The 12,119-nt window shown below is 56.8% G+C and overlaps 1 protein-coding gene across 1 annotated transcript in view; it reads left to right on the top strand.

Annotated features, from left to right (window-relative positions):
* The window catches only part of TBC1D22A (TBC1 domain family member 22A), a 241,839-nt gene extending 235,162 nt beyond the window's left edge, over positions 1–6,677 (top strand). The window contains exon 13 of the mRNA XM_031463479.2: positions 4,849–6,677. Coding sequence (XP_031319339.1) covers positions 4,849–4,977 — 129 coding nt within the window. The 3' untranslated portion in view covers positions 4,978–6,677. The remainder of the gene's footprint in view (positions 1–4,848) is intronic.
* Positions 6,678–12,119: the final 5,442 nt, after the last annotated feature.

Genomic DNA, 12,119 nt, shown 5'->3' with positions numbered 1-12,119 from the left:
GTTCAGGGCTCAGGAGGGCAGCCCTCCCGTTGCTGGGGTCAGCTGAGCCGTCCCTAAGCCTTCTGTGGCCTGGGCGGGGGCGGGGGCCCTGCTGCGTGGGCCCGACCAGACGTGCGCTCGCAGAGGGAGGGTGTCAGCCCCGAGCGCAGGGCAGGTGCGGCCGCTTTGTGTGCCCCCCCACACTTGCCATCTCAGGTCCCTGGTGGGCAGGGCCATGGCCACAGCGGGGATGGTGGCAGTGGTGGTGGAGCTCCCGCGTGCTGGGCGTCACGCTGGGCCTGTGTGGGACGGGTCCTCTGGTCCCCGGCACGCTCTGGAAGGAGCAGCCCGTCACCTCTGAGGAGGCATTGGGGACACGCCCAGGGCCCCCAGGTGTAAACGGGGGGACAGTGACGACGACGGTGGTGGACAGTGGGCTTCCTGTGCACCCAGCACGGCTCTGAGTCATGGACCCTCAGACCCTCCCAGCCTGGAGGTCTCTCCTGGGACTGTGCCCGCCTCGCAGGCAATGGCCCTGGCTTCCCGGGCCCCTGGCCGCCCGGGCTCCGACCTCACGTCTGCTGCACGGGCGCTGAGCCCCCCAGGCCGGGCCTCCAGGTGCCCCGGCCTGCTCCCCGAGCGTCCCCGCAGCCTCCCCAGGTGGCCGGGGCACCTCAGGGGTGGGTGTGCTGTCGAGCTGCACAAATTGACCATCGGGACGTAGTGGGAAAGTTAATTAGACCAGTTAGGCCGTGCGTCAGCGCAGGGGCTGCTATTTCTTCTCAGTTAAAGGAGAAGTAACGAGTGGTCACGTGGGCCTCGGGCCCCATCGCCCGTCGGTGCACTCCTGACCCTGGTGCGCTATCCGCCCCTGGTGCGGAGGAGCTGCCACTGATGGGAGCCTTCTGGTAAGTTCTCTGCCGGAGGGTCCCGCGGAGGGGTGCCTGGTCCGTGCCGTCGTGGTGCACTTAGAGAGGTGCCGTCCACTCAAGGGGAACGCCCACCGCGTGGGAGAGCTTAAGCTGAGTGGTAGCCTCACAGAAATGGAGGAAACAGGTGAGGCTCACTTTATATGCTGTGTAAGCCAGGACATCTTTCAGCCTGTGACCAGCATGAACGTTAAGAAACATTTCATAGGCTTTGGTTCAGACTGAGTATCTGAGATCTGCAGTGTGGTCCCACATCTCCACGGAGGCCCTGTGGTGGGGGACCAGCCCAGGCCGGGAGCCACGGGGAGAGCAGCCAGCGGCCGCACGCCCGGCTGTGACCCTGCTCAGAGCTGAGGGGACCCCGCAACCCTGCACGCACACCGGCCCCGGGGCGGGGCTGCCCGCTTCCCGCTGCCTGGGGCCCAGAGCGTGGGCCGGCACTGGGCACACAGGCGCCTGGGCCTGGCCTTCCTCGCCGAATGAACGCGCAGCCAGCCAGCGAGAGCCAGCCGGGAGCAGCACTCAGCCTCTGCCCTGCCCTGTCTGGGGTCCCGCCTCGCTGTCCCAGCGCTGAACCAGGACAGGGTGCAGGGCGCTTTGCTCCTCCAGCAGACAGACCTGCTCCCTGTCGCCCAGGGAGGGAGTTGTACGTCCACTGAGGAAGAGCTGTGTTCTTGGGACCTGGAGCTCAGAGTCCTGGGGACCTGGGCGGGGTCCTCCCTCGAGGCACCTGGGACTCGCCCCCGCACCAGAGGGGCGTGTTGGCTGTCGAGAGGTTTGGAGGAGGCTGCTCTGCAGAGTCCTGTCCGAGGGGCAGGTGTGATCCCTGGCCTGGGTGGGCGAGGGGCACCTGCCCCGATGCGGCGTGGTCCGGGTGGTCCTGGCACCGAGGCAGATGGAGTGATGGGGCTTTTCTGTTTTGTGCACCAAACAGCTCCTGCTTAATCAGTAGTTCGGGACCATTTTAAGTTGCACACAGCACCTCCTGTATCAGACATCAGAACTCGAGGATCCGGTCCAAAGACGTTACTGAAAAGCAGCGTCCTGTCTCGTCCCTTGGCCTCCCCTCAAAGTGAGCAGATGGGGCCCGTTCACGCAGGCTCCCCGCTCGGGGGCCCGTCCACAGCCCGTGGGGCCACCCCTGTGGGTATCTCCTCCGTCGAGGCGTAGGTGCCGCCCTCTCTGAGTGAACCATCCAGGGAGAATTCCGTCTCCTCTTGAACTTGTTTGCCAGACGACCTGGCATTTCCCTCGGAAAACGGTTGATTCAGCACCAAATGTTACTGCGGCTGGGACTTCAGCACGGCCACCAACAGTGACTGAGTGACAGCTAAGCAGTGACAGCAGCGGTGACACTCACCTTGTGCTCGTTGCATCCTGGCGCCGTCGGGGGGTGCTGCGCACGTGCTAACTGCCCCGGGAGGGAGGGCTGTTACCGCCCCCGTTACAGATGAGGAAATCGAGGCCCCAAGGGCCACGAGACTTGTGTGGAGGATCAGTGCGGGTCTGGGGTTTGAACCCTGGCAGGTCAGCAGCCTTCAAAGGGGTGTGTGCTTTTAGCTGACGCCCGGCTGCCTGAGCAGACGTTTGCTGTCGGCACCGCGGCCCGGGTGCTTCATGTGGGGGACACGGGGACCAGTTGATGTCACAGAAGGGACAGACCACCTCATGACATAGGTCAAGACGGCAAGGACACGCCTACGGAGTGCTGTGGGGCCCTGGTGGCAGCGGGGCCGGGCCGGGACCCGGGTCCTCTACATCCGGCTGTGGTCTTGCTGCTGGGCTTGTGGGAGCCTCTGCAGGGGGCCAACCAGACAGAGAACCCGGGACCCTGAGCAGGGACCCCAGTCCACTCTCCCGGACGCCCACCTGTCACCATCCCGTCCTTCGTGGGCGGGTGCACACGGGGAGGTCATCATACTTTGCAGGTGGTGATGTGACTCATCTCTCTGGAAAATGAAACCCTTTTGGCAAGAAGTCCCCAAAGCTGTAACCGTTATTTGCCCTTTAACTTTGGAAGGCTCACCTCTTGGAACCTGCCCAGAGGTGGAAATCAGTGGCAGGAAGGATTTCATCTCAAAGATGTCCCGTGCAGCGATGTTCATGGTGGCCAGCGGGACGGGAGCTCTGCCCGCCCCCTCCACCTGCTCGCCTGCCGGCGGGGCTCCCTGTTTCCCGGGGAGGTGCTGGCGGGGCCTCTGCGGGGGACTGCCTGGGAACGGGCCGGCCACGATCCACATGCCCATGATGTGACGTTCAGCGTCCAGAGGACAGTCAAAGCCAGTCCTCACACTGAGAACAAAGACAGTCAGGATTCGGGCTGCTGCCTTCAGTGGGGCTGGGGGTGACTGTCGTGTGCTTAGGGCCGAGAACTGCCAGCCTCAGGCTGTGCAGCGGGGGCGGTGCCACCACTCTGGACCCCCACCGACCACCACAGACAGTTTTTGCCTTTGTGGAAGGACACAGGTGACACAGGCTGTTAAGGGTGGCAGGAGCCCGGGTGCACTGGGCCACGGCTTTGTTGCCGTGGCAGCGTCTCGTGAACGTGGGGAGAGGAGAACCCAGGGACCTGACTCATTTCGATTCTCTGTGACAGTGGTGTCGCCAGCAAACCTCTCCTTCTTGGATCTGCTAACATGGTCACAGCACTGTTTATGGAAAAGTTACGATAAAAACTGAATCGCCCTTCCAGTTTGCTGGACTGGGCCCTCGCTGCCCGGGAGAGCGGGTGCCCTGCGACGTGACCCAGCGCCAGCAGCCTGACCGACGGCCCTTTCCCCGAATGATGTGGTTAGTGCAGAGCAGCTTGCAACTGAGCTGTGCCGAGGCTCCCGGACCCGAGATGCCTCTGCCCAGCGCGTAAATAAGACAGGCCTCTTAAAGAAAGAAATCTGTATTTAAGGGCGTGTTTGGCTGTGTTCGCCGCCTCCCGTAAAGGTCACCCAGATAGATTTTTCCTTCTTTAGCATTGCAGGCCACGGAGCACTGGGCATTTCGATTCTCCCTTTATCCAGTGAACCCGGGGACTAAATTAGATTCTGAAATTGAGTGCGCGGTGGAGTTGGCGAGTTACCGTGATGGGAGGGTGTTGCTTCTCACCTTGCAAGGAGCGAGGTCATGATAATATGAAGCGAAGTGGATTAAAAATAAAACCAAAGGTATTTATTTACGACCTGCTCAGAATTGGATTGGCACCCGTGTAAGTCGCAGCTAATGGTGAAAGACAGCAGATTGATGTGAATGTGTCCCCGGGGACATTCTGCCAGGGAAATTTGCTCCGTGAATTCAATTTAAAGGCCCCCAGAAAGTGTCCAAAATGCAAAAGGAAATGGGATGGAGGAAGGGGAAGCAGGAACAGGGAGGCGACATCGGCAGAGAGGCTTGTGTTCGGGAGTGGGGAGAGGGCCCTTCACCAGGTCGGGGGGAGTGGCCGTGAGGACGGCAGGCCTGGCACAGACAGGGCCGCCATGTCGCCAAGCGCCGATGGCCCAGGTGGGAGCTGGGAACCCTCCTCAGGCCCCGAGGAACCGGGGTGGTCAGCCAGGAGGCGGCACTGCCCGGATTCGAGCCCAGGCCTGGCTTCTGGGTCTGTGTCCTGAGTGCCCACAGCAGCCAGGCTCTGAACCTCCTGAGCGGGGTGGTGCCTGGACCCTGGGGCCCTGGGAGAGCGCTTACGTGAGGCTGTGGCTGTGACATGCCAGGTGGCATGGCCCTCTGCATCCCAGCACACGTGGGCTCCCTCCCGGCTGCAGGGCTTGGGGCCTGTTGGGGTTGCGCTGGGAGGGGACACGATCCATGGGGGCTGGACAACCACGGAGCCCCTCTGCTCAGCCCTCTGCGGCCTCGGTGTGTTTCTTTGGGGCCCCTGGGCAGGGAGCCCCCCTCCCACCCCCACCCCACTGGTCACCCCCTCTGACCCGGGCTGTCTGTCTCCCCCCAGGAGCTGCTACTCTTCCTCCAGAACCTGCCCACGGCCCACTGGGGCGACGAGGACATCAGCCTGCTGCTGGCCGAGGCCTACCGCCTCAAGTTTGCTTTCGCCGACGCCCCCAATCACTACAAGAAGTGAGCCCGGGCCGCCACAGCCGGCCTCCCCCGCCCCGGGCAGCGCGCCCCACCTGCCGGCTGGAGGCCTGTGGCCAGGGAGAGGCCTTGCTGGAGCGACCTGCCGGGACGGGGACGGGGCGCCGGCTGCGGTCCAGGGCCCGGGGAGGGCTGGGCTGTCTTGTTTTCTGAGATACCAAAGAGAGCTGGGGGGCCCCTGCCGTGCGGCCCAAGACGGCCGGCGCCTCCTTGCCCCCTCCTGGAGCCTCCTTGCCAAATGACCCCCTCGTGGAGCCCGGCCCGTGGGCCTGTGGCAGCCGGGCGGCCGGCCCTCTGGGAGAGGCTGCTGTCTGGGCGCTGGGGCGGAGCGGGTGGCGTCATCTCACTCTTACTTGGAAAGTGAAAAATTTTATTCTGTTGAGTGAGAGAGAATAAAACACAAAACAGTAAGTGAAGCGTTGCACTCCCCTGCGACGTCTGGGCTCTCACCGGCCTCTGCCAGCAGGCGGGTGTCTGTGACCGCCGTCACTTTAGTTTTGCTGTGTACTTGCTTTCTCGGCTTGCCCTTGGCTTGGAAGCCTCGGGCGAGGGCCTGGGAGGCTCTGACGAGCAGGCGGGGCAGGGCGAGGCCGCTGGAAGTTGCCTTACTTTCTATCCACCACCTCCGCAAAGAGAGAGCAGGCCGCACTGCGGGAGCTGTTCTGCGGGAGGTGCGGGGCGTCGGCTCGGCTGGGCTCCCTGGACGGGACGGTCCGGCCGCAGAGCCATGAAGGGCTCCTCCACGTCCACCGCCACCGCGGGGCCAGGAGAAGACCCGGCCTCTCGGGGCGCCCTTTCTGCGTCTCGGGGGCCTGGAGGCAGAGTTGCTGCTGCTGCTGTTGGCTGGTCCGCAGGCAGGGAGCCCAGGGCGGAAGGTCCCAGGCGGGCCCTGCCCGAGGCTCCGCGGGCCCGGTCTGGCTTCTCACACGCTCCCTGCCTGGGCAGAGGAGCACCTGTCACAGACGTGTGGCTGGCAGCGACGTGGACACCCCTCTGGGGCTCTGACCCTGGAGCCCTGGCCTCAGCGACCCGCTTGCAGGCGTGTCTGCCTCCGCGGGCCAGTCCTCCGGGAGCAGCCGGGCCACTGCCTGTCCTCACACGGCTCAGGCACCAGGATGCTGCCTGGAGGCTGTGAGGCCGCGGCTGGGAGCGCAGATGCACGTGTGGGATGGGTGTGCGCTCCTTGTTTTAAAAAAGGGTTCTTGGGTGATGAGATGTGGTGTAGAGATCAGCACAAAACCCTGTGCGAACGGCAGAAGCTCCCAGTCAGCAGAGCAACCGCTTGCCTTAGACCAGACCCTGAGCGCCCCCCCCGCCCCCCCAGACCCCGGGCCTGTGGCTGCTCCCCCGCCAGGCAGCCCCTTCCAGGAAGAGCCGCTGGGTGCAGGCAGCCCCGCCCCGCCCCGCCCCGCCCCGCCCGCCGGTAGCCCGGGCTGCCTGCATCGCCAGAACGCTGGGGACTCAAAGGATGTGCCTCCAGAGACAGTTTATTTTTCAAATAGGAAGAGTCTGTGAAGTTCACTGAGGCCGAGTGCCTATTTTCATGTGTGTGTAAACCTGAAACTGAATGCGAGGGGTGTTGACGAGGGTCCTTGGGGTCTGAGCCGATCAATCTGAAGTGATTAAGGGTGTTCTGTCTGGAATACAATGTGCTGAACAAGGAATAAAGATGCAGTGAAACCCCCAGCCTCGATCCTTGATTCAAGGACTTTCCTGAAGGGATGGGAGCCGGCCCAGCCGCTCAGGGGCCTTGGCTGTCTGGCCCGGGGCCGGGCAAGAGCTGGGAGCCAGGGGCATGGGCACTGGCCCAGCCCGGCAGCTGCTGCTGGACAGTCCAGGGTCTGGGCCTCTCCACACAGGCCGCCTGCAGTACGCCAGGCCTGGTGGGGGTTGGGGGGGCAGGGGAGGGCAGCCCACCAGGGCCTCACAGGGAGCTGAGGACACAGGTGGGTATGATCCAGCCTCGACCTGCAGCCCAAACCCACGGCACCGCCTCGGGGTCAGGATCCAGGCTGGCCCTCAGCTGACCCTCTGCCAGGCCTGGGACAGAAGGGGCCTCCCCATCTGGCCAGTCTGTCAGACGCCTGCCTGGGGCAGACACCAGGGTCTGCGGCCCATCTTCCCTGCTCCTAGGATCGGGGACAAGACTGTCCGTCCCTGCCTCCCAGCCCTGGATTTCCAGCCCCTCCCCTGGCTTTGGGTGGTAGCCGTCCCTGTGCAGTGTCTCGCACCAGGAGAGGCCCTGCCCATTGCACCATGGCTGCGAGGGAGCCCATGGGGCAGCCGGCCCCCCCGAGGTCCGGTGCCAGGGAGAATGGGGTCCGGGGGGCGGGGCTGGGAGAGGGCTGAGGGACTTGTGCTTTTGGAGTGACTGGTGGGCGGGAAGAGCTCTTGTGCTGGTGCTGACCGTGGACCTGAAACGGGGGGATTCCCTGTGTTTGAACAAACCGGTCCCATTGACACGGAGTCGGTGGCGGGGAGGACGTGCTGCAGGAAGGCGGGACCTGCCAGGCCACAGCTCGCCTGGGCCTCCGGCCTGTCCACCTGGAGCCAGGGGTTTCTGCTGGGCCTGCAGCCCCGTGGGCCAGCTCTCAGGGCTGCTGGTGAGTGGGGTTCACTCCAGGCAGCTGCGGCCCTCCCTGAGCTTCCCTGCTCCCGCCCCACCAGCAGACCCTCTCCCCACCAACTCTTCTCGTCCCCTTCCCTCCAGCCCCACGGGGTCTGCCCCCCTCAGCTGCAAGGCCTTGTCTCACTCCTCCTGTAGCCTCTCCCCAGCCCCGTCCCTGGGACGGAGGTGATCTCAACAAGGAGGGAGTGCTCGCAGCCACTCCGTGACCGTGTGACTGTGCTTGAAGCATCCCACTCCTGAGCCCGTTTCATTGTCAAACTGAGGCTAATCATTCATTTAGTTAAAAAAAAAATTTGCCCAAGTAAATTCCATATAAATGGATTCAAGAACTAAACCACCCCCCGAAAATACTCAAAATAGAAATAAATGGAGTGGTGCCAGGGACCAAAACAATAAAGGAGAAGAGATGACAAACATCTACCGTCTGCACCGGGAGAACGCGCTGCAGTGACCAGCAGAGCTCAAAAACCTCAGCGGACAAAGGCAAATCACACCAAGCTCGGCAAGCAGGTCTGCAACCGGTGAGGCAGTTAAACTCGTTCGTACGTACAGAGGTCTTGGAAATAAGTCTGGCAATAATAACTCCTGCAAATAAAAGTGCGCCCAGCACGGAAAATAGGCCATTCACAAAAAGAAGAGATACAGTGACTGTTAAGATGTCCACATCACTCATAGTCCAAAAAAAAAATGAAATCATGAGAGTTCTGAGCAGCTGACCCACCCTGGCTAAGTCTGCAGTAATCGTTAGCAGCAATAGAAAACCACTACACTCTTTTTAGTCTTTATATTTTTTTAATTTATTTTTGTTTGTTTTTTTGGTTTTGGGGGGAAGTAATAACAGATTATTTATCTATTTATTTATCTATTTGTTTATTTAATGGAGGCGCTGGGGACTGAACCCAGGACCTCAGGCATGCTAGGCACATGCTCTGCCACTGAGCTCCACCCTCCTAAGCTTTGTACTTTTCTTCCTGAAGATTTGGCAATGATCTTTGTTGTTTTTACTTTAAAATGGTGGCGTAGGGTACTCACAGCAGACCGCACAACACAAATCGAGCGACAGTGAGTTGTCACAAGGCCAACAGGGGGCCACCACCTCCGTCAGGAGGCAGCGCTGGCCACACCCCCAGTCTCCCCTGATGCCCCTCCCCAAGGAGGATGCCGCCTGAGCTCTGACACCGCAGTGTGGCTTTGCTCCTTCCTAAACTGTGTCATCCTGGGGGGTCACACAGGACAGACCCTTCTGCAAGTGACGTTTCTGTCTGTGAGCCTGTCCGCGTGGCTGGGGAGCCGGGCTTCGGGTTTCTCCCAGTGCCGCCGTTTTCTCACAGATGCGCGGACCTCAGCGTGTCCTTCCCACTGCAGGTGGACGCTGGGGTTGTTTCCATTTGGGGCTATTGTAAATACTGCTGCCCTGGACATCTGCATGCAGGTTCCTTGGCAGACACGTGCCCACAGTTCTGCTGGGTGTTCGCCCAGAAGTGGACGGACGTGACCACATGGCGTCTGTGTCTTCCACTGTAATAGATGATGACCAGCTATTGGCCAAAGACGTTTTCCAATTCACGTGTCCACCTGGGGCTTACGAGGGTTCTTGTTTGCTCCTTGACATCCTCACTGCCAGCTCTTGGTGTGGTCAGCCTCAGTGTGGGGGCACGTTATCTCCATCCCTGAGTCCTCCCTCCTGCTCAGAGAGTTGAGGCGGCCCGTCCCGCATCTCCTGTTCCTGCTGCAGCCGAAACAGACAGAAAGGGACCTGCTGAGGACATCTTGTGTTGCTAACATCAGAAGCATTTTCTCCTGTCATTAGAATTCCTCAGAAACATGACTTGAATGACTGCATAATATTCTATGTGTGGATTAACATAATTTGTTTATCCCCTTGCTGTATAACAGGGTTTTTTTCCTATTGCAAACGATGCTGATAAACGTGTGTTTCTGAGCACTTTCCCAGCGTTAGTTTCCACTGGTGGGATTCTTCAGTCGTTGCTGCCCAATGAACGGATGTGTTGGCAAAACGACCACTTCTCTCCAGTCCAGGTGCCCACTCACCTGGTTGACTTGAGAACGTCTTAGAAAATACACGTTTATAAGAAATTATTTAAAAAAAATTAAGACTAACTTGGGGGAAAGTATAGCTCAGTGGCAGAGCATGTGCTTAGCATGCGCAAGGTCCTGGGTTCAATCCCCAGCACCTCCATTAAAAATAAACCTAATTACCCTCCCCCACCAAAGAAACAAAGAACAAACAAAAAGTTAAGGATAACTTGAAAGAATAGAAATAGAGTGTAACTTCCAGGAGAGGAAAAAGAAAGCTAATGAACAAAACTGATCAAGTCAAGAGAAGACAGGAAAGGAGGTGGGGAGACGCAAAGGAAAAATTGGGTAAAGAGGAAATATTAACACTGTCCAAGGAGTTCAGATATGATCTGATGTGATCATGATGAATAAATTCCTAATTCAGAGAGAGTCACATTATACTTTTTAAATACTCTGTGTACTATTTACACGGGATACACCAAAAAAAAAAAAAAAAAGCACAAGATTTGAAGTAAGAAGATGAAAAAAATAAATGTGAGGAAATACTAACCGAACGACAGCAAGGCTGAGAATATCTATTCCCCTAAAAAGAGTTTTGAAGAGCGTTCACAAGGACAAAGGGGTGTGTCCTACGATGAAGAGAGGACCTGGGTGACCCCTGGGCCTGTGTAAACAGGGCATCATGACCCCGACAGAAAGCAGAGAGTGACATTCCCACAGCATAACTGGACGTGTGAACCCGTCTCTTACAGAAAATGTGGACCAACAGGGGAAACAGTTTAAAAAAAGAGATTTAAAGAAGAATGATGGTTTAATGTAATAGAAAGAATTTTGCTTTCCACAGAGTATGCATTTATTTCCAGCACATGAAAAACATTTACAAATGTTTGGCCTATTATAAGGGGAATTTCAATAAACCAAAAGGAAATCTTGACAATATACAGACCTGTGCCTTCTGTCCACAATGCAATGATACTAGAAATCACAACCGAAGAGAACATTTAAATGCCCAAGTCCCCATATAAATAACCCACTGAAGTGAAAAATGGAATCCTGCTGGAAATTATAAAACAATAGTAAAAGTCTAAAATGTCAACACTTGTGGGATGCAGCTAAAGTAGTAATTAGAGACTTTATAGCCTCAAATACATCATAGGAAGACAAATATTTAAAAGAATTTAGCTCAACATTCCGCTTAAGCTGGACAATGAATGAGGGCAAAAGTGCAGGAAAAAAAACTCATAAGGATTAAAATAAGAAAGAAGCAGAAGTTACTGCCGTAGAAAAGAAACACAAATAACGGAAATCACTGATAAAACCAAAGTTAATTTTTAGACTAGACCAGCGATGTCATCAGGGGCCTTTGTTTTGCAGTTGATGTGTTTCCAGCACTCAAAAACAGCACGTACATGTAGCAGGGGTTGAATGAATATATGCTGAATGAAAAACAGAAAAATGTCTAAGGAATAAAATTCAACCGCATTAAGGAAAAAAAGGAGGCAAACTACAGATACTGAAGAAATTTTAAAAATCATAATTATCAGAGAATGAGAAGACAAGCCACAGACTGGGAGAAAATATTGGAAAAACAAATCTGATACAAGACTGTGTTCCAAAATACACAATGAACTCTTAAAATGCGACAACAAGAAAGCAAGCAACCTGATTCAAAAATGGGCAGAAGAACCGAGCAGACGCCTCACCAGAGAAGATGCACAGATGGCAAGTAAGCCTATGAAAAGGTGCTCCGCATCTCAAGTCATCAGGGAAACGCAGACTAAACCAGCAGCGGGGCATCGCTGCATACCCAACAGAATGGCGGGAGTCTGAAAACTTGACAACATCAGATGCTGGTAAGGATGCGAAGCAACAGCAACTCTCATGATGGCTCTGAGATCGCAACATGGTGCGGCCACTGTGGAGGACAGTTTGGTGGTTCCCTAAAACTAAGCATACGCTCACCACATGCTCCTTGGTATCTACCCAAGGGAGTTGAAAACTTACATCCACACAGAAACCTACAGACAGATGTTTATTCATAATTGCCAGCACTTGGAAACAAGCAAGATGTCCTTCAGTAGGTGACTGGGTAAAGTATGATGCACCCCAGCAATGGAATGTTATGCAGCACTAAAAAGAAATGGGCCTCGAAAAGGCTTCATAAAGCCTTGAAAAGATATGCAAGAACCTTAGATTCATTAGCAAATGAAAGAAGCCAATCTGAAAAGGTTGCATGCTGTGCGATTCCAACTCTGACATTCTAGAAAAGGCAAAACTATGAAGACTGTAAAAAGATCAGTGGTTGTGGGGTGGGGGAAAGAACAGACAGAACACACAGGATTTTTTAGGGCCATGAAACTACTCTGTGTGATTCCATGTTGGCAGATACATGCCGTTAGACATTTGTTCAAACCCATAGAATGTTCAACACCAAGAGTGAACTCTGGTGTCAGCTGTGG

This window comes from Camelus dromedarius, chromosome 11 (assembly GCF_036321535.1).
Source record: "Camelus dromedarius isolate mCamDro1 chromosome 11, mCamDro1.pat, whole genome shotgun sequence".
Classification (NCBI taxonomy): domain Eukaryota; kingdom Metazoa; phylum Chordata; class Mammalia; order Artiodactyla; family Camelidae; genus Camelus; species Camelus dromedarius.
Note: the sequence above shows the minus strand (reverse complement) of the source record. Positions and strands in the feature narration are given on the sequence as shown.